The sequence below is a fragment of the Acanthisitta chloris genome, unplaced genomic scaffold (genome assembly GCF_000695815.1).
Source record: "Acanthisitta chloris isolate BGI_N310 unplaced genomic scaffold, ASM69581v1 scaffold17024, whole genome shotgun sequence".
In the NCBI taxonomy this organism is placed as follows: Eukaryota; Metazoa; Chordata; class Aves; order Passeriformes; family Acanthisittidae; genus Acanthisitta; species Acanthisitta chloris.
The window spans coordinates 12,499-35,213 of NW_008667777.1; the positions used below are offsets into that span (position 1 = coordinate 12,499).

General features: G+C 38.4%; 1 protein-coding gene across 1 annotated transcript; it reads right to left on the bottom strand.

Annotated features, from left to right (window-relative positions):
* Positions 1-16,934: 16,934 nt before the first annotated feature.
* ZCRB1 (zinc finger CCHC-type and RNA binding motif 1) lies at positions 16,935-21,664 on the bottom strand. Its single transcript, XM_009072659.1, has 7 exons — positions 21,578-21,664; positions 21,385-21,413; positions 20,317-20,428; positions 20,127-20,234; positions 18,748-18,857; positions 18,566-18,641; positions 16,935-17,235 (listed from the first exon to the last, which is right to left on the bottom strand). Exons 1-7 carry the CDS (start codon positions 21,659-21,661, stop codon positions 17,104-17,106), a joined length of 651 nt encoding a protein of 216 aa, XP_009070907.1. The 5' UTR covers positions 21,662-21,664; the 3' UTR covers positions 16,935-17,103.
* Between the last annotated feature and the right edge of the window lie 1,051 nt (positions 21,665-22,715).

Sequence of the window (22,715 nt, forward strand, 5' to 3'; positions counted from 1 at the left end):
GAATCTTCAGTGACTCTGCTTAAATCCAAGCATCCACTCTGGATTTTGAAGAAGTTTACATGGATGCAGACTTGTCAGTTTTATCTTGTTTTCCCTTCCTTTTCCACCTTAAATAAAGCAGATGGAATCTCAAGTCTTTTGAGAATAGCCGCAGGGAAGACATTTTCCATGGGTGTGCAAAAACAAGCTAGAGGACAATTTGTAATTTATTGCTGCACTGCTGAGTCTGAACTAATTGTGCCATTTCTGAGCAATCTGAGGAGGTTGGGGGAAAGCACACATTAGCATGGAAACATTACTAGAAAAAAGGGCGATGTCATACTGGTCAGTTCCCTGTGCTGATATGGAAATAACAGAAAAATGGTTCTTTTTCTGGATGATGTTGAACTATGTATGGATTAAGTTGTATAAAAAATAAATAAATTTACAGCTTTTATGTTTAGAAACCTGTGTTAATGGATATGAATGCACAAACTAAGAACGATTTGTTTATTGCCAGCCAAAGTATTCTGACATAATTATAGCACTCCATGGTCTTTCTTAATGGATAGTGTTAATTTTGGAGTCTATCTGGGTTTGCAGAAATTACTCACTGTATTAATAGGTGCCAGCTGTGAGATAAGCCCCTGACAGCTTCTTGAAAATACTGTTATCCTTTCACACTGGCTTCATGTATAGCTAATCATTGCATGGTTTTGCATTTGTTGCCAAAAGCTAAAAAGAAAACTACCACTTCATATTACTATTGTAAATATTTTACTGATGAAGTATAAAATATTCTCTGCCTTGGTCTTGTTCTATGCAGGATGAAATAATAATTTTAAAATAATCATTCTTTCCTGCTACATTTATTTGAGGAAAAAAATATGGTTGGGAGTCTTTCACTGGCTCTACAGCTTCACAGGGAATTTCTCATGGAATCTTTTTAGGTGCAAAATCACCTGAAGAAAAATTTTATTGCAAGTACTTCCAAAGAGCAAAAGGTGACTGATCTTGCAGTTTCACAATCACTTTATACAAGCTAATTGTAGGCTGTCCCCCAAGGGGAGTGTTCCCCTTCCTGCCCAGGGGTCTGTTCCTGCCTCCCCTGTCTTGGCTGCCCTAGGGACAGGGCAGGGCATGGTGAGCTGGATCAGCCTGCCAGGCTGACTGTAACCTCTCTGCTGGGTTTTCTGCAGAGTTCATTTTCTCTGTTCTGATCTGTGAGCTCTTCGATTGGAAGCAGCGGGAGCTTGTAACCAGAGGCAAGGAGGAGAGAGCTGGACTGTTCTTTCTAGTCTGTGGCAAGTCAGTCTTCATTGCACACATTGCCAGTCAGCAATATAAAAATAGGGAACCTCGGCAATAAGACAGCATTGGAAGTTGCACTGAAAATCAGTCAAAAAAGCCAAATTATCTTAACATCAAAAAGGACATCAATCTCACCTATGATCTAAAGATCAAAAAGACTCCAAACAAGCAACTTAGTGGGAAGCTAAAAGCTCTTTGTAGTTTATCACTTATTTAATTGCAGAGACCTAAGTGGTACTTCACAGAGACATGATTCCTGGCACTCACAGGCCACATCCTTGTCCATACACTGCAAGACAGATGCACAGAGACCAACCTACATCATGGGGTTACAGTCCTGAAGGATCAGATCCTATATTAAATAACTAAACATGATAGTGGGAGAACTGACCCAAACAGTGACTAGACACATCTGCATTAACTTACAAGAATGAAATTGTACTTACATGCTTGCTGATGTAAGAAGCTAAGGCCCTACTTTCCCAGGGTTTATCCTGGCCATGTGGCCACACGTTTTCCCATTTTTTTTGCCTCTGTCACTGTTCTGACCAATGGATGAACCAGGTCAGCTCATTAAGTAGTTTCCTGCCAGCTCAGCCAACAAATCCCCAAAACTGTGGGGCCATGTGAGCAGTTTGAAGAAAGCAGAAGGACTGGCAGAGCAGAAACCATCCTTCTGGGGAAAGCCAGGCATCGACTGTCTCGGCTGTAATGGGAACCCTCCCAAAAGCTCTCCAAAGTGCTAATTATTTGCCTTCAGTTCATAGCACTAGTGACAGCTATAACCAGCTACAGCTGGTTATTTTATAACTTTAAAAAATTCACTGCACAGTTCAGGTTGGAAGGATCTCAGGAGGTCTCTGTCCAATCTGCTTAAAGCAGAGTAAGCTTTGAGGTCAGGCTGGATTTTGCTCAGGTTTTTGTCCTTTCTTGCCTTCAAAAATCATTCTATTTATATAAACTGTGCAACTTCTCAAATAAAGTTTGTTACATTTTCCAGGGAAATGCCTTTCCTCTGTGACAAGAACATCTAACATAGCAGAGAACAAAGGGACCATTGTCCTGTGTGGGCTGCTCAGGTGTAGGCAGAAGAGAACTCTGCAAATGTGTCTGTGTAAACAGCTCACGGGCACACTCATGGCCTTCTCTGTCAGGAATCATCAGTTCTTGGGTAACATTTCTTAGGGTCTGCTGAGAGAGTTATGAACCCCCACCCTGGACACCTTACTTTCCCCCAACCATTTCAATCTGAATGAGGCAGGCGAGTGAGGCCTCCTGCTCACCCTGTCTAGCCTGGAGTGATTTTGTTCCGATCTCAGAGGTGGATGACAGGCTCAGCTGGCAGGTACCAGGGAACAGTGTTTCCTGGGGAAAAGGTGTCAACTATGACCTGCAGGGAGAATAACTCTTCACCCCAACACAGCTGGATCTGGATCCATAACCTGGAATGCACATACATGGTTGTATCTTTTTCTGTAAAATGATTCTTTTTGTAAAAAAAGAAACAAGAAAACTACTTATAAAGGACATTAGGTGGATAGCAATGTCAGCTACCCAAAAGTTATAAGACACCAGATGACTATGGGACCTTGAGTCAGTCCCCTGTGCAAAGTACCTTATGCAGTATCAGCACATATTGTTCCTCCTTGGGATATCTGTCTGGTTCAGTGCAGAATAGATTGAAAAGGACTAATAAGGGGATCTTAAACTTACTACTTTCTATCATTCAAAAGCTTCACCTTGGACCTTATATCCTAATTAATATTTTTGTAATGTAAAGGGTTACGTGCAGTATGCATGACATATGGACACACCTATATATACTTCAGAAAAAGTTCTCACCTGAAAGAAAAGTAAAAATGCCTTGAAAAAGACAGGAAAAAATTATTGATGATGAGATTCGATTTTATCTCCTTCTATAATTCATGTTAACTTTGGACTTTCAAGGTCATGTTGAACAATTCATATAGGAAATAGTAAATCAATCTATCATAGCAAATGTAAAACAAACATGGCCTAGTTTGGATGTGACTGTGTGAATGGTCACAAGGGGAGAAAATCTAGGCAGGTGCCTTCAAATAACCATTAACTGTCCCAAAGGTGAACAGACAAGAGAATGGCCTAAGGCCACTAAGAGCCAGACCCTCTGCATTTCAGGAGACACAACACTGAGAAAGCTGAGATGAGGCAGAAAGCTGCGAGGAGAGCTCACATACAGTGGCAACTTTCAGTATTAATCTGGTCTTTTTCCAATTCTCTTAATTTCTTTCTCTTTTTTTTTTTTTTTTTTATTTTCCTTCGTTTTGGTTTTTTCCTTCTAGAGTCTGAAGTAAATTCCAGAAGGCAACATGTGCATAACATCAGCTGCATTAAAAATTTTAGATGTTTAGGAATCAGAGCTATTTTCAGGTAAAATTTCTTATCCTCCTGTGATTCTTGTGAAACACCAAGAAATCATTAGAATGGACTCAAAGGCAGGAAATCTCTGCCACATACTGAGTTCAGCAACCCTGTTGTCTAGCCTTCTATCTCTTTACTGCTTCGTGTTGCCTTTCTGAATGAGATACAGGGACCTGATCTACTGGCTTTTGTTTGGTTCCCTAATTCCTATTAAGAAGACAAGGGATTTATAACTAGTAGGTAGCATTGGTAGCAATTGGATGAAGTAATACAGCAGGAAGGTGAACAGAAGGTTTCCCATTGATTTGGTGTGATCAAGATTTACACTACTGTATTTTAAAAATAATTCATTTATAAATGTCCATACAATTAAAGGACCAAAAAGTGCCAGCATTTAATCACAAAAACACAAGAAAACAATCACTGTAAAATATCAAAAACCTTCTGACATAAATAAGATGCCTTTAAACATACTCTTTTAATTTAGATCAAGTGTTTGTCAATTAAGAGCCTTAACTGGGAACACAATCATCCTAACTGGCACATGCATTCATCCATGGACATAGCCTGGAGGAGTGGTGATCAATTATTCAGCAAGGCATTTTATGCTGCCTCCACCTTTCCTGGCACATCATCTCCTAGATTGTGATCAGCAGCAAATGTCTGAACAAGGGCAAATGAGAAAACAATTAATATTTCTTGATTGATGCTAAGTGAGATTTTAATTTCCCCAGCAAAAAACTCTCCTCAGTCACTAGGTAATGGAAGATGAATGAGTCTAGTTCCTTCTCCAAAAAGAGCTGAGATGATGGTTTCCAATTCTCCAAATATCCCATATGCTTTAGCATTCAAACCCCTCAGAATTCTGCCTCTTCCATCACATTTATTGTCACCTCCTCCTCCCCAAATCTTTGCTGTTGGTCCAGCATATTGATAGAGAACAGCTCTCCCTTGTGTGCTTTTCCAGTTTTGAGGCTGCCTAAGACTGCAGTCAGAAATGCTGCTCTGGCAAAAACTGGTGGAAGTGATGAGGTTCTTGCCCCACACACTCACCAGTTTCTTCCCCATCCTCCCCATCTACCTCCAGCTCAGTTCTCTTGGGTCACCCCAAAGAAAACTACCCTGTCAAAAACCTGTTTATTTTCTGTTAGATCAGGGAGTTGATTCACCCTGAAGTTGCATAATTCCTTGATGCGATGCGAGGAAGAGAATGGGGACACATGTAGGTGTGGAGATATGAAGACAGAAAGACTACCATCTTTGGTGACAGCCCACAGTTGTACCAGATTAAGTGCAGTGTGAACCACTCCTGGAGAAGAACATGTTGACCACAATTTCTCTACCAAGGAAAATACTTCCCACTCTTGTTGAGTTCATTAGTGTGCCTTCCATTTCTCAGCTGGAGACACAGTTTATACACTTCAGAAATGAGATACATGTGAAAATTCCTTCAAATTAAATGTTTTTTTGTGGTTTGGTTGGTTGGTTGGGGTTTTTTTTGTTTGTTTGGGTTTTTTCCTTGTGTGTGTGTTTTTTATTGTCGTTTATTTTCCCTTAAGCTATAACAAACACATTTCTGGATGAAACCATGGAGGACTCTCTGTACTTATTCTCTCACCAAGTTATTTCTACATCACGCCTTTGCCTTTTAGTGCAAGGTAGGCTCTACAAATTTAATTTTTTTGTGTGTAGCAAAGAGCTCCCCCCCCAGTAACAGGAAAAACATATCAGAGATCATTATAAAACAATCAAGATCATTAATCCTACTCTTCTCCTGGGGGAGCTGCCTTGTGTTTCTATTGCTCCAGGGCATTCATCTCTCAGAAGTGCATATTCAGCATTTCCCCTCTTCCATTTCTTGTTGTCATGGGTAATATCAGGTATGGAGTAGGATATGTGGGTGAAATTGCAGTATCTTTTAATCTCTCTCACTCTCTCTTAGGAGGTTAGGGATAAAAGCAACATGACTTGGGAAACAGCATTTCAGTTGATCTTTATGTGGGCAATAACTGTCTCTGCATTCTTAGGTGCATTTGCTTAGCACCTGGAAAATGCCTGGCTGATTCTAAACTGAGGTTAATATTCGGAAAAGAAAATCTGTTCCACTGGGAAATTAAAAAGGAACTGGTAGCTCTGTAAAGAACTCGGTAGCTCTGCAAGAAGTAAACTGTGCAGTTCTTACTTGTGAGTCAATAATCAGACCTAAACTGAACTAGTTAAATCTATTAGGTAACCAAACTGTGTTTTGGGTGGAATTAAACACATAACTAAAAGAAGTAATTCACAAGAAAACATCTGGGGCGCAAAGGTGCCTTGCCAGGTCATGACCCACAGTCCTTCAGCCCCCTTGCTCCATCATATCTGCCCGTGCAGCGCAGGAGCCAGGGACAGCAGGCTGCTGTGCTGTAACCCACTGCTTGATTTTCTTCCCCATATCTTCTACAATAAGCTGTAAAACACTGTAGTGAAAGGGGAGTATTAAATAAATAAAAGCTGGCGATGAACAATCTGCTTTAAGCAGGAAACTATGTGTCATCGAGCTTCTCACTTATGTCAGGGAAGAGAGGAGTGAAGGAGAGGTAATAATGACAGGGGCTGCCTCCAGGGAGGGAGGTGGAGACAGCATTGAAGGGGGTGGAGAGCTCAGATTGTGGCAAAGGGAGACAAGGAATACAGTACAGTAAAATGAACACTGAAAATAAATAAAGGACAAGCAAAAGAAGAATTTATTGCAAGAGAAACAAAGCAGAACCACCAAAACTTAGAGTTATAAAAATGAATGAGAAAAAGTATGAAAATGTTCTTGTCAAAATTTCTAAAATAGGCAGGAGTTAGCACACTTGGAGAGGGAAAAAAAAATCGATCTTGTCTGTCTCTTTCTCTAATCTAGCCAGCAGTGTGCCCACATGCCCATGCAGCATGACTATAATTATAAGCTGTGATCTATCAAAGCAGGACCTGAAAATGTTCATCTTACAGCTCTGCAAACAGATATGAAAGGCTGCAAAATCGTTTAACTGTTGACTTTTCTCATCAAACCACATTGTTATTTAGCACCATGATTCTGTACATAATGAGAGTGTCTGGACTTCCAGTGAGTAGATCTTGATAGTATCACACAAGTAGATAAGAAATGTAATGAACATGTCCAACACCTCACGCAGGTTTACTGTCTCAAATGGAAACTACTTGCAGTTGCCTCCTCTTTATATGATGATCCCCCACAAGGCAATTAATGAAAAGCCTTGAAATGTATGAACATATCTAATGAACCCATTTTTTTTCCAGTTTTGTCACTTATCTGCACTCAAGAGTCTGTTTCTCATTCTTTCCCCCCTATGCTGATAAACTCCATTATGACAGACTGAAGGAGTTAAACATAAACAAGCCCTGAAAATATGGATTTCAGCTTTGGCATTTACTACATTAGGAATGGATGTGTTCCCCGACCACTTCACCAGAGCATCAGGGTCCTGCTGTAAAGGAGTATGAACCCAGGCAAAGATAGGATTGCCCTCAATCTAAAAACACTGAAGTGTTTTATAAAAGTGGTATTTGACCTTGTTAGTGATGGCAGGTTATTGATACCTAGAGGAGCATCACAGCTAGAGGCATAATGGAGCTTGTTGGGGGTTGTGAGAAATACAGTCTATGGCCCCAGGCTTCAACATAGCCTTGAAAGACAGAGGACAGTTATTAGCTTTGAAGATCTTATAACTTCCCTCCAAGGAAAAGAGAGTCTTGTTTTGCTAGACAGGAACTTTGAAGATTAAAAAAAAGCCCCTCCTCCCCAAGCCAAAGCAACACACCCCACCCAGCTTTAAAGTCTCTTTCTGAAATGTTAAAGTGCTCATGAACCAAACATTAGCAGACTTACCATTCTCTGGGAAAGACATACTAAGAATGTTAGTATGAAAGAATGAAATGTTAGAATGAAAGAATCTACTGAGAACTTAGATCAGCCAGGAAAAAATGATAAGGTGTGTGAAACCAGATTTAGGGGTTTCACTCTCATTTTTATCCAGAAAGCCTTTAGTAAAATATTCCCCACAGTACAAAGACACAATAAGCTTTGAGCACAGATCAGTTCAGCTGGTGCAATGAGCAGAGGGCAGCAGCTCGTGCCAGCATGAAAGAACCATGGGGAAAGGCAAGGGCTGAGCAGAAGGTGCTTGCAGAGGTCATCGGAGGTAACTGATTAGCTCAGGAGCAACCAGGAAAGGAAGAGCTATTCTTAATACCATTCGATATACAGCGGTATCAGATGAAAAGCCAAGACAGCTGGTGTCCTATGTGATGCTCATTATTCACAAGTTTTCACAAGATTATTTTCCATTCCACCATCCAAGGTTTTAAAGAGAGTATCAAATACTATCTCGTTCATGGCAGATTTCTGCAGACCCTCCCTCAGTACATCTCATCACTTTGTGGACTGCAGAGAGCAGTTTTCTCCCAAAATTTCATGCAGGTTATGGTAGTAGCTTTTATACCATGTTGTTACTATGTCAGAGTTGTACAAATTTTAATGAAGTCAAGGTAAATGACGTCTACCATCTCTCTTTTACATGCAAAATCTACGCCCTTGTACAGAAAGACATCAGATTGATTAGAGTCTATATTGATTTTTACATCTCACCTCTTTGCTTGGTAATTTTGTTCCAGGATTATTTTTTTTAAACTATGGATCTGAAATTCCTCAGCTCCCACTTTTAAAAACCAGAATCTGATTGTATACTTGTAAATGCAAATTCTCAAAGACAACTCCAAAAATTGCCTAGGGTCTCTAAGTATTCTGAGAGGCCCAACCTTTTAACAACATCTAACCAACCTAAGCATTCCCTACCCCTTTCTTTCCCAGATGTAGTTTGCAACTCTGATATATTGTTGCTAGCATTACAGTTGACTTCATCAGTGAGTGCAGATTCCAACAAGGATGAAACACTTCTCCTTTTCCAGCTGCTGCACTGAAGCCTCCTCCCTGTTGAAGGGTGGATCAACTTGCTCCCTGGTTTTACCTTTCCTATGAACATACTCCCTGTTTCTTGATATTTGTACAACACTCATCACTGTTTCTCATTTGATTGGCTGTTCTTTAGCTTTTCCTTCTGTATCCTTGTGCTAATTACACTTAGCAAACTGGTCTAGCTCCCCTGTTTTTGTTTGGGGTTTTTTTAACACTGTTAAAGATTCCATGGCTTACTTAAGGTGTGCTCTTACCTCACTCCCAATTTTATTCCACTTTGGGGTAGTTTACGATAATGTCTTTATCATAGCTTTTCTTAAGGAATCCCCTTTTTTTGCTTTTGATTACTCCCCATGAGCTCCAGGTTCTCATCTCTCACTGCTTCAAATTCTGTTGTGACTCTCTGAAAATTAATGGGATCAGTAATACTTTTACTAAGTGAAACTTGATCCACTGTCTCTGGATAAGAAATAGGTTGGGAAACTGGTAAGAGTGAATGATAAGTTGTGTGACATTTCTTATCAGCAAGGTGGCTTCTTTACTTCATAGGACTTTCCTGTTTCTAAATAAACTATTCATGCCATGGAAATGACAGGAGACTCCTAAGGCTCCTCCCAGGCTCTCAGTTCCCTCCTGTGATTGAAAATTGAGTTGAAATGCAGTTTCCCTAAACATGTATTCAGCTGTAGTGGTGCTAGTGCCAAATATGAACATTTGTGAACAGCCTGAGTATGGATCTATAGAAATATAATCAAAATATGGAATAACCATCTGTGGGTTGGCTTGTTCTTATTAAAAGAGACAATCGGCTTATTTTTGTTTGTAAGTGAATTGAAGTACTATAAATGAACTGCATAAGTTTAAGATGGTATCTTTGAAATCATATACAAATATTAAAGAGGTTCCCCACCACACTGCTATTTTAGAAAGGAAGATATGATTCTAAAGTGAGTGTTTTCTGCCAAACATCAGCAGGTTTCTGCAGTGAAACTTTGAAAAGGAGGGGGGGAAAGAAGGAAAAAAACACAATGAAACAGCTAATAAACCTTTTAAGATAGCACCATAAAAAATACTGCCTATCATAATACTGTGGCACAAAATACATCTTTTAAAACCAGTTATCAATGAATAATGCACTTATCACTCAGACTGGAGGCATGTATGAAACTCATATTTGAGTATTCTCCAAAGGAATATATCTAGACATTTGAAATATAGTTTGTTGGCCTCTCTCATCAGTTGAAGCCTAAGTATGATATATCTGTCAACAAACATGACAGCAAACACTTGCCTGTGTGATTCATTGCTGCTTTTGCTGTAATTTATTTAGTGATGACCATATATATTTTAATAATCTCAGTGAATTCAATTTAACTCGTTCATATTATGTGAAGGCACTGTAACAAATATATTGCAAGAAGAGAGAGAGAAACAGAGATGACAGAAGAAAGTTTTCAATCATCAAAATCTGGAATTAATTTCTTGTGCCTTATTCATTATTAATACAAGTAATTTTAGAACAAAACATCAGATGAACTTTTAGGATTAGTTGCTCACTTCAATGTGGTAGGGTTGTGTCCATTTTTAACTATTTCATATTTTCCTGGTTAATTAAAACACAGATAACCTAAGTGAGACAGAAGGTAAATGAACCACTCACACTACTAGCAGTTTAGACAGAAGAACCTGAATGAGTAAAGATTCCTTCAGTTGGAAGCCTAGGCCTTTATTTAGATAAAGGCCTCCCTCCCTCCTCCTCTGGCTCTCAGCCCCTGCAAGCAGTGAAATTGCATCCAGAGAATGCTGTTATAATAATTACTCATTGCCCCTTCCTCAAAGGAGCAGAGTAATCCACGTGCAGTGCTCCTACCATGTTCAGATCAAGGGAGCTGAGTGTCTTCCTGTCAACCAGTTTGCCATTTCAAAGGTGTGCAACATAGTACAAAATCCACCATCCTAGCACAAATGACAGAAGAGTGAAAATTTTGCAAGGGCTAATTTGTCCTGAACTCAAGTACTTCATCATGAGCCTGACCTAAATTGTGCAGCAAATGGAGAGGATTCTGGACATTGTCCAACAGCTTCAGCTAAATTAAATATGAACATGAATAATGCCCTGGGGCCCTGCATTCTCTGGGATGCCACAGGCATGGGACTCAGAGAGAATCCACCCTTGCTGCAGAACTGTGTTCCAGATTTTAATTAACTGGGTTTCCTTTGTTGAGCTTTTCCTGTGAAAGTCTCCCACAGTAAAAACACTCCTCAAAAATGTTATGCCGTAGCAAATCAAAATAAATCTAGCTGATGAATTTTCAAAAACATAGGAATGACATAATTTCAAGGACTACAATCACTCATTCCAGATATGTGGTTCGTGAACTCAAAACCATCACGTCCAAGTATTGCATGTTCTCATCTTTCCTAACTGCCATATGCTGCTCAGGGGTTTCATTTTATGTGCACCCTCATGGCTCCAGGCTTCATGGGCAGATGGCTCTTTGCCACCTAATCAAATCCACACATCAAAGACATCCCATGTGGGGTTCTCTGTAGAACTGCATCCTCCTTTAGTCCCTCTCTCTTGAGCATTTGCCCATCGGTACAAACTTGTACTACCAAAACGTTCATAATTTTTAGATATAAGACACTCCCTCTTCAATTAAGCAAACATTAGTACAAGCAGTTTTATCTCACTCTAAAAATACAATTCAGTACCTTGGAGCTTCACAGTGTAACAAATATTCTGTTTACATAAATAATCAAGAGTTAACAATACAAGCAAGAAGCAAGATCATAGAAATTAAAGAAGAGATGATAGCTGTGATTAAAAGTTGTAGAATAAAAGTATAATATAGATTTATTGAGGAATTCTGTGAAACACAGAGTATAGGATTGTGTGTTTTCTGTAGGCAACCATAGATACCTCAACAAGAAGGTACATATGATTTGATATGCTGCTTGGAAACTCCCTCTACCCATCCCATCTTGGCCCGTGTACCAAGGATTCCAAGTAGTAGGTAAAACTACCAATAATTGCCTTAAAGTTATATAAGTAATAGACCCAATTGCTGTAATGGTTAAATTGAAGAATGGACTTATGTAACAAGAGGGTATATAAACTGTATGAATTTGTTGTAAGGGGAAGGTGTTTAGAGGAGTGATCTCCCATGTTTCCAGTGCACTGAATAAAAGATCTGTCTGCTTATTCACATAAAAGTTGGTGTTGGGTAAGTTTATTTCATCCCAATTGGTGACAACAGCATACCCAGAGTCAGTAATATGCCTTTGGTTCTATTTTGGGTCTCTCCTTCTTCCACAGTCACATCTGTTCTTTGAGCAGAACATATCTATGTCCTCTTTCTCCACATACACAATTAAAATAATGCATCTTTACTCCTGGAACCAAGCAGCAGTTTTTGCTGTACTGCACTGAGCTTGGTGCAGTATCTAAATTTGGACACCTTCTAATTCTCTTTCACTGCATATTGATAAAACTGAATTTTCGTGGATCAGCTCATCTTGATGTAAGCTTGTGGCCGTTGCCTTTGATGAACTTCAAACCTCAGAGCTGCTTTTGATTATCTGGAGCATCCTATTCATCAGACAGGAAAGTTCTCCTATTAGTAATTGTGGTATTTCTCCAAGCCACCGTGACCTACATTGCCTCACTGGGTAGGTTAAATGTTTCACACGCTTTTAGCACATTCTACTGCCACAACTTCTGTAACTCTTTACTTGCTGCATTACCTATCACATCCATTAAATACATGCCTAAGCACATACCTTGTGTCTGAATGCACAGCAGGGTCAGGGTTAGCCTGGCAGTGGTGGAATGTTGTTTCTCAAACCTGTACAACTCTTCAACTTAAAAAACACTGCGTTCTTTTAGGGTGACAATCTCCTCAGCTTATTCCTTTTAGGATACATTTTACAGATAACAGCATAGATACAAGAAACAAGGTCATCTACATTAAGAGTGACTAAACCCTCCACCTTTTTCTCTAAAGAAGGAACAGTGTAGTAATTTTTAGTATTTCCTTCAACAGCTACAGAAAAAACCTTCACCCTGTTAAGATCTGCAAGATAAACAAAGCTGCTGAGTATGAACATTTTAAGGATACCTAAATATGGTTTTGTAATTTATACTAAAAAGAAGCAATCCGCTATCCAATACCAGTTATTTTAAGATAACACATCTGGAAGAGCATTATTTGAAATACATTTATAGAAGGGCAATGGTGAGATAGTGATGGAATATATTATTATATTGACACTGCAGATGCGAAATAGAAATGTTCACAGTAGCACTTAATAAGTGCCATTTTAAAATATCACATTTTACATCTAGTTTTTCTAAGCAATTTAATATTTGTTGCCTCAGAAGACTACAAACAGCCTGCACAGCTCACTTTCCCATGCTGCAATAAGTCAGCTCTGCAGATCAAAGAAGGGCTATCCCAAAGAACACAGTGACCTAGAAGCCAAAGATAAAGTGTTTACAATTTGTCCCAGACATCACCTATTTAACTACTCCTAGTTCTTTGTATTTACAGTCCCTTCTATTGATTTGCTAAAAGTAGTAACCTGAATATGCCAAGAACATAGTGAGAGCCTGCTAAACATGGACTAAAATTACTCCTGTGTTTCACAGCTGCAATGGTTTTAACGAGCACTGCACAGGCACAGTACGAGTAATACCATTTATAATCAGTTAAGCTAATCATCCTTATCCCACTTCCACAGCCCCTTCTTCTCCAAGGACAGATAAAAGGCCTCTTCTAGTGGCTTTTGAGACACTACTGTTAGCCATTTCAATAGACAGTAAGTCCTATAACCCAGAACACATTCTGACAATTTTCAAGCCATTTGGGTAATATGAAACCCAAAATCTAATAACTGGATATTTTCAGAAAGATCCAAGTTTTTGATGTTATTTAACAAAAATAAGTCTATTTAATGCCATTGTCGTTATAATCAGACCCACATTATCTGTACTATAAAACTAGCATTCAGCTTGCTAGCCTAAACGACATCCTCAAAGTACTAAAAATAGCCCCAAACCAACAAACCCCTCAGAAGAAAAGCCTGTGTTGTTTTTTTTTAAACAATAACAGGAAAGTGATTTACAAGGCATTTTTTCTTCTTCTCTCTCTCGATAACATAGCTACATAGTCTCACTCATCTGGCCCTGGGCCATGCAGCTATCAATGCTATTTTCTGCTTCCAGAGCTGGTGCTTTATGATACCAAACTGACAAAACTACCACTCTGTTGCTCAAGCTTTGTAAACCAGTGGCATCCTATTGGCCTGATCTAAATTAGGAGTCTAATTAACACTCCTCCTCTCTCCTCAGCACTGATGGGATGAAAACCTGAAGCTGTGCTGCTTAGAGTGGGTGAGAGTGGGGATGAACAGGAGTAAATCCCTCTGCCTTCAAAGATCAGAAAGTCTTTAGTGACAAGTTTTGTACTTTTTTTCAGAATGAGGCAGCTGCATCAGGGAGTGATGCAGAAAACAATTTTGGATTTACAAGCAAGCAGAATAGGTACTCATGCTGTGTAACCTAAAGGCTATCTGATGCTAGTGCTCTGAATTTCTCACCTAGAAGTGCTTTGTTATCTTGCTGGCAAAGAATATAAAGTGATTCAGGAACCCAAGTGCAAAAATCCCACTCATCCAAAGTCCCTCTAGATCATGTTTTAGGCATTAGGTGCTTTCTTCTTTACCCCAAGACAAAAACTATAAGCATTGCTATCCATAAAAGAGCACTTAAGAAAACTCCAAGATGGTTTAAAGTAAGGAATTCTAGATGCCAGGACTGCACTGAAGCAGGCACATTTTTATGTTTCTTTTCCAATGTCACCTACCTCAAGTGACTTTATGCTTGGAACAGAAAAGCATGGAGGAACAACACTGGGTAATTTGTAATAGTCTGGACTGATGTGCTGCTTCGTGCTGACAAAAGCAAATCCTATGGGGAAAGCACTGAGGCAGAAGCAGCAGAGTTAAAAGATATATCAACGTGCTTCAGCTACTGGAACTCTTGAAAAAGTACTGTATTAGGTTAGAACAAGGGTCACTTTTGTTTCTATTCTTTCTGACAAGACACCAGTAGCAAATATGAAACAGTAAAGTGTACAAGAATAAAACATTCCTAGACTGTTAATATCTCTATATTTAACAGTTAGTGGCAATCAGCAACTGAGGATATTTGAGTGGAGACTGTATTTAAACTAATATTTTGAAGCAACATTTTGAAATAGCATGTTCCACATATAAGTCTAATCCTTTTGACCCCATGACCCTGAAAAAAGTCTCATAGCAGTGAGTTCCACTAGTATGTTTCAGAGTCTAATGAAATAAAAGTTTGAAACTTGCTGCTTAATCATTTCATTGAAATCTTAATTCTTACAAGTCATCAAATATTCCCAAATCAAAGTCACGGGCAATGCCAACCGTCCCTCTGTCACATTTTAGTTTTCTACCTTTTTTTAAAAGCAGCATTGAACGTGGTATTCAAGAAGGTGACAAACCCCAATTTTAAGCAGTGGCATAATACTTCTGTTTGTTTTGCTCTCCTTGTTTTTGACTGCCCTTGAGCCCATACCTCGTATTTGCAGAGAAGCATGCTGGCAGCAATATTTTCTTCCTTAGCAGAGCTTAGAACTCCTCAGGCTTCTTTATTACACACATGATGTACAGTGATTTGCACTTACTAACAGAAAACTTTAGCACTCAGCTATTCGGTATCAAGAGGTCTTCCCAAAATTAATTAAGCTTCAGATTTCATACATACTACTTATAGCAAAAAGTCACAAAGTCTTAAAAACATCCAGATTACTGAGTCCAAGATTTTCCTATGTAAAAAGCTCAATATTCCTCCTCATGCTGTGGCTTGAGTACTTTGCATAGAAAAATGTTTTATTGCCATATTCTTCAGTTCTGGTGAAAGGAGCAGCAAAAGGCCTCAGAATGACCTGAATGTGACTGTTTTATATTAGCTTAGAGGATGTAATGTGTTTCTTTGCTTTGCGCCCAGTTATACATTTGAATGTAAATTGGTATTAAGAATACATAATGGTATATTTGGATTTATATTTTCTATATTTGAAAGGAAATCAAGTCCTGATGAGCAAACAGGAAGAACTGAAAACATAAAAAGAGGCTAGCTCGTCTCTTCTTCAAAGTATGAAACTGAATTTATTTTATATTGTGCTTCATAATAGTGAAAGGTTTAGACTACACAAAGTGGCCAATATAAAAAAGTTACATCAACACCACGTCTGAGGTTTTGGGAATGATCACTGCTACAGGAGAACAGGACTAGAACCCGATAGATGGAGCGCTGGACGACCTGGGTTGAAGTACAGAGACCCTGTTCAAAAGTTCTGAACAGCTTTATGTGCAAAATAAGTATCAACACACTTTGCTTAGTGAACATGACAGTTCCAAGTATACAAGAAAGCTGATTTTTAACCATGTAGGAAATTTTGGATCTTATGGATTTTGCTAACAGGTTCAGATGGCTGTGAACACAGAACTGGGATTCATGTTAGATACAAGCACATTTAAAACCCCATGGGTAACTGTAATTACCATGTTAGGCACCCAAAGAGCAGTCAGGAGAAACAGCGCAGTGTAAGCCCTTTTCACAGCAAGAGGATTTCAACACCAGATTAGAGGATATTAAAACATACGCATGTTCCCATTTTTAATGCAAAAGCAACAGAACTATCACTCTAAAAAATATTTAGTATGTTTCAAGACTGAACTAATCACCACATCACTTTTAACTTGCATCTCCTATAAAGCCTATATTGTTTACAGGCTATATAACACTATGAAGTGTACAGCAAGTTACTAAAACAGTGCATAAAAGAAGAGCAGCATCTTAATATCCTCTTGGAAAGCTGACAGACGTGTTTTTGGTCTGAAGTGATTTCACAGACCAAGCTGATGTGACAGGAATTTAGTACAATGGTGAGAGTCAACCCTATGCAGAAGAACTAGGGCAAGATTCATATCCTACTAAAGTACTAGTAAAGCACTGCTTCCAAACAGGCAATAAACAGACCAAGACATAAAGCACCAGTGGTGCTAATGGTCATCCTAAGAGGAACTTCTCTTAGGAAAAAGGTCTTGGGAAATTCTCTTATGAAAGATTTCTCACCCAGGGTCTGGATCTAGATACTAACTGCAAGAAGTATTCTCACAGATATTTTTCTGGATTTAAGTATAGAAACACTTAATTTTCTTAAGAAGCTGCCTTGAAAAATAAAGTATTCAGACAGATATAAAAGATGAGAGGGTCAGGGGACAGAACAGAAATACAACACAATTTTCAGTGTCTTCAACACCAAACCAAACCTATATTACAGATCACTTTGTATCCCTTTACAAAATGTACACTATATATATATCTGTGTGTGTGTATACAGACCAGTATTATTTCAATCACTAAGTTCTTCTTCATCACTGAAATAAGCACTTTTCTTAATCCGTGGACGTTTAGAATCATCAGAAATTGAAGATTCCCCTGCAGTCTGCGTCCATCTTTGTTCTTCTTCCTCAATTTTGGCTTGCTACAATTGAAGAAGAAAAAGTATTAGCTAGGATTAAGAAAAACAAAGATGCATTACAAATGATAATGCTAATTATCAATAGGTATTGCATTATTAAATAAGTTAGCGAATTACAATTTCCAGGTAAAATGTGTAATGAATCCACTAGAAAACTGTGTTTTCACAGTTCTCACATTCAAAGAGTCTTCTACACCAATGCAGGCTGCATGGAGTATCCTGTATTTTCAAAAAGAGGAACTTTGCCCATAGCAAACTTAGAGAACTACAGAGCAGCTGAGATCTGAAGCAAAGAATGCCTCATGTTTTAAACTGCTGTCATTGATTCAGCTTTGTTCCACTAACAAGTCTTCTGCTGTCTTTTGCAGCCATTCTTTCACATAATGAATGTCTTTGGGGACGTAAAGGTTATTCAACTAAAGGTTTAAATAGATGCTTCCTATTTTTAGTTTTAAATTATTTATTTTAAACTATTTTAACTATTTTATTTAGTTAAAATCTTCGGATGGTGAGAGAAATGGGAATGTTTCCTGGCTTTACAGGTTTTACTTCCAACTGTGGAGTTTTGGGGGGAGAGAGGGATAATTGTGCATATTTGAATTATTTTTTGGATTATATCACATAGAAGTTGTGCATTCATTACAGTCATATTCAGAACAAAGCTATAGTAAAAGCTCTTGAGGGTTTTTTGGGGGGACAGGCACACAAGGGACAGCTGATGACTAGGGAGCCAAGAAATTTGATTATCAGATCAGGCTTGCTCTCCATGGTGAAGCAAGTGTAATAAAGGCAATAATACAGCTGTCAAACAGTCTGAATTACAAAATATGCATTCAATATATCTTGAAAGATGAGGTCTATTAGAGACTGTGATGGACTGTATTTGGCAAAGGAACAGTCCCAGAAATAGATGTTGTTCAAGAATACTCTAATGAGGGCAGAGGATGTGCCCAGTCATTTATACATGACTGTTTTTCCATCTGCTCAGTTAAACAGGGATTTGTGGACAAAAGCCTAGCAGAGCATCAGAGCAGAGGTGACAGAAAACTAAGCAGCAAAGGAGCTCAAAGGAAAGAAAAGAATGCAACACACAAATACAGCAACAGTGAAAGAGCAAAAAAACCCAAACAAAATTCCACCGAACATGCCTGCAATGCAAACAAACCAACTATAGCAACCAGCTACTGCTGCCAAACAAGAGTCTCTCAAGTGCTATAAAGTGGACAGACCTCTGCGTGTATCTCAGAGCTTTAGAAAAGCAGCTAAAGAAGGAACTAGAGTTGCATTTAAAAAATAGTAATAATAATAAATATGGAATGCTTCAACTCTGTACCTGAAAAGCTATGGCTTGGCTGAGGCTATCTAGAGCAGGGTCTTCTCCTTCCTCTTCACTATCTTCTTCCTCCTCACTTCATTGTGCAGACAGAGAGAAAAACATATATAGATTTTAATGTAAATGTATAGTATGAGAAGGCTTCCTAAAAGAAGTAATAGCATGTAACTAAATATACATACATTTCCTCTGGCTCAACTATTTTCTTTCTCTTCTTCTTTTCTTTTTTTTTTGGTGGCTCCCGCTCTCCTAGCATATTTTTAGGACAAGCATAACTTAGGTGTCCTGCTTCCTTGGAGAAAAAGAAATACTGCTTAACAGAAACCATTACAAACAACCATATGTTAAAATATATCGTGAGGAAAGTTAGCGTTAAGACAGTTTGCAGGGAAAAAATGGAAGTAATTAGTAAGATAAATGGAATGCTGAATTAGCACACGGAGGACACACTGTTCTCTCTAAGTTTGCCATGGAAAAGAAGAGATTGGTGGTGATATGCAAATTTAACTGCAAACTGAGAACAAGCTATGAGTACATCAGATTTTCTTTGGCTGTTGCAATAACTGAATACGCTACACACAGTTTACGTTCAAGATAGAAACCTCAGCATTAGCAATTTAAGAAACAGGAGTGATACAACATTTTTTCTGTAAAAAGTGTTATGAATATAAACCAAGTTTGTATTGGACATTAACTACTATTCAAATCTAATGTCCTGCGTTACTATGTTCAGCAAAAGTCAGGAATTGCCTAAACGTACAACTCACTTCTATATAAAATAGTTGTTTCCAATATTTATTTTACTGCCAACTGTATCATGAACTTCCAAAGATATAGCAAAAGCAGCTATTTTGAATCAAAGATTAAGAGATTTTCTTTCTCAAACAGCATTATACTGTTACTCAGATCTGTCTGCTCATCAGCATGTTAAACAGCAGTTATATGTACATATTCTTTCCCCACCCCCAAAATCACTAATAAAAGACAAAAGGGGCACCCTCATTCTTGAAAATTATACAACTGCTATGCACGTTGATAATATCAACAAAAAAAGTTAATTCAACAGCACAGGCAGGACTGGCAATGGCCACACGGAAGAAATCAACTGAGAGTCTGTGCTGGTTTTGGTTGGGATAGTTAATATTCTTCACAGTATTAGCATGGGGCTGGCTAGTTTTGGATTTGTGCTGGAAACAGAACTGGTAACACAGGGATGTTTTAGCTATTGCTGAGCAGAGTTTACACAGAGTCAAGTCTTTTTCTGCCTCTCACTAAACCAGTGAGTGGGCTGGGGGAGCACAAGGAATTGGGAGAGGACACAGCCAGGACAACTGACCCAAACTGACCAAAGGCATATTCCAGACCATGTGGTGTCATGCTCAACCATAAAAATAGGGGGAAGATTGGCAGGGGGGTTGCTACTCAGGGATTGGCCTAGCATCAGTTGGTTGGTGGTCAGCAACTGTTTTCATTTGCCTCACTAGTCTTTGTTATTATTTCAATTATTAAGCTGTTCTTATCTCAACCCACAAGTTTTCTCCACATTTTTGGTTTTACTTACCCCACATTCGTAACACTTGGACTTATCGAAGTAGTTACGCCTGCGAATGAATTCTGCTGCTCTTCCATTATCAATGGCAATACTTGCTTTTATTACTCTTCCAAACAACTACAGAAAATTGGAAAGGAAAGGTAAATGTTTTGGGACTGCAAACCCAACCCTGCTGTCATAACAATGTTCCACGATTTACCTGTTTGTTATTAAGTGCCCGAGAACAGTTTTGTGCAGATTCTTTATCCAAAAATAAAATAAAGGCAACTCCTTTGCTCTTTCTGGTGTCTTTGTCTTTCATAATGGTAACTCTGAAAACACATAGCCACATTATTGACACACTAAAATTACTTCAGAGACATTTTTCTCCTTAAAGATCTCCATGGGATCTTAACTTTGTTATACATTTCTGTTGTCTATGACAGTAGGAGAAAAAAAGGCAAATAAACCACTAGAAACTATTAAAAAAGGAGAAAAAATAGAATGTTGCTATGAGACCTTTAAAATATGCAATGCACCATACAGCCAATACTTCATAAAACACATTCTCGTATCAAACAAGTTGAAAAGCCAAGACAGCAGCTACTAGAAGTTAGAGTAGATACTTGCTGGTCTAGGACTCAAAACTGAAGACTTGAGTCTCCTTATTCCTACCAATTAAAAAACCCAAACAAATGTGGCCTTTATTGCTATCATTTGAACACAGAGGCAGGTATTCAATGTATTGTTCATGAATACCCCACATATTAAATGTCATTACCGTACAACCTTACATCTGATCTTCAGCAAAATATTAAGCAGTCATAATAAGAAGTCCCTCTACAATCACAAACAGAGGAATTGTACCCTGCAATTGTGGGAACTGTGTGGGAATTGTGATATCCAGTTCACATAAGTAGAAGCTCCCACTTTTACACTTATCCACTGTGCCCCAGGCAGCTTTGAGGGAAAGGGAACAACACTTACTAGAACAGTTTTTCAGCCATTTCAGAGAAAAGACTGCTGGTGTGTAACAACATTCTACTTGCTCTTAAGAAGTGGTTAGAAAAACCTGTTCCCAACACAAATATTCTTGTATGATGTATGTAACTGCAAGAATTTCCAGTTGATAAATTCAATTTATATTTTACTAAAAATGAACAGAATTTCGATACAGTTCCACATTCACACCTAAATGATAAAGAGATCAAGACTTTCAAGTGAAGGAAAGACATTAAATATTTAAAATGAGAAGTACAAAACTAGAAGGCCATATCAGGACACTTACTTGACAACTTTCCCATACTTAGAAAATATCTGAAATATAAAAGAAAATACAAAGATGTAAAAACAGACAATTGCATTTCAGTAGTAATAAATTTATCCTGACAAACTTTCCTAAGATATAGATCAGTATGGATTTTACATTCAAAACTGTTGTCAACAAGTTTAACCTAAACAATGCAGCTCTTAAAACTTACCCTGTAGAGATCATTGTTTGTCAAAGCAAAGGGTAAATTGGACACATACACTGTGCTTTTGCTTGGTGCCAACCCGCCACTCATTTTTCTGATGAAAGGAGAAAGGGAGAAGAGTTAAACTACATTCAACAGAGAAATCAATTAAAAAACAGTTGCAAGACTTCAAATTGTATTTCAAAGCTAGTCCAGACACTTTTATGATAAAGCTGCAGGAAAGCACAGCTTTCATTTCCCTTTCATCATTTTATGTGAAAATTAGTGTTTGCCTTCATGTGCTGCAGAAGACATACATTCCTTCCTCCTCCCCTGGACCCAAACATATTTTTGCTGCATGCGAATTGGTTTGTAAGTCATGCAAAACCAGACAAGTCAGAGTATTTCAAATAATCTTCTGCTGATCCGTACAGTAAAACAAGGTTTAGGCCCAAAAGAAACAAGCAGTGTCCATTTATCAAACATTATGGCCAATATGTGAAATCATTGACCTCTGTTCAAGTACCTGCATGATCTGATTCTTTATACAAGTATCAGTTCAGCTGCATTCAACATAGAATAAACCACAATCTGTTAAATGGGAAAAAAAATTTCTTCCTTAAAGCAGAGCCCTAAGTATTGGGGGGAGATAGATACATTTTAAAGCCAATGTAGTAAGATGCTAAAGCAGCACCTCCACTTGTAGCTATTGCTCAGGTTTCTACACTCCTCTACAACTGAAAGTGTCCAGAGCTAATCATAAGACAGTATCTCCCCTAGACACACTGCTGCTTCCTCCTCCTGATTAAGCAGCTCTATACTGGCAAGAGCTAGGGAAATTCCAAAGCCATTTTAGTTTCATCTCTCCTAAGCTCTTGAAACTGAATATGTCTGGAACCAATAAATCGATTAAAAAATACTGTTATAACTGCACACACATCACCTAATACTAGGTGAAGAGTAGCTGAACTAACTTGAGAAAGAACAGACACATTTGTACATTTCACAAAATTTTAAGTGGTGCAAAAGTCTGGGCAAAACATTCCATTTGATCCATTTGTAGCCATGGTTCAGGCCAAGACTTAAGTAAAATTTAAGATTATTTAACATTATTTGGTGTGCCCTTATGAAAGGGCACACCAAATAGTAGAGCAAACCCATTCCC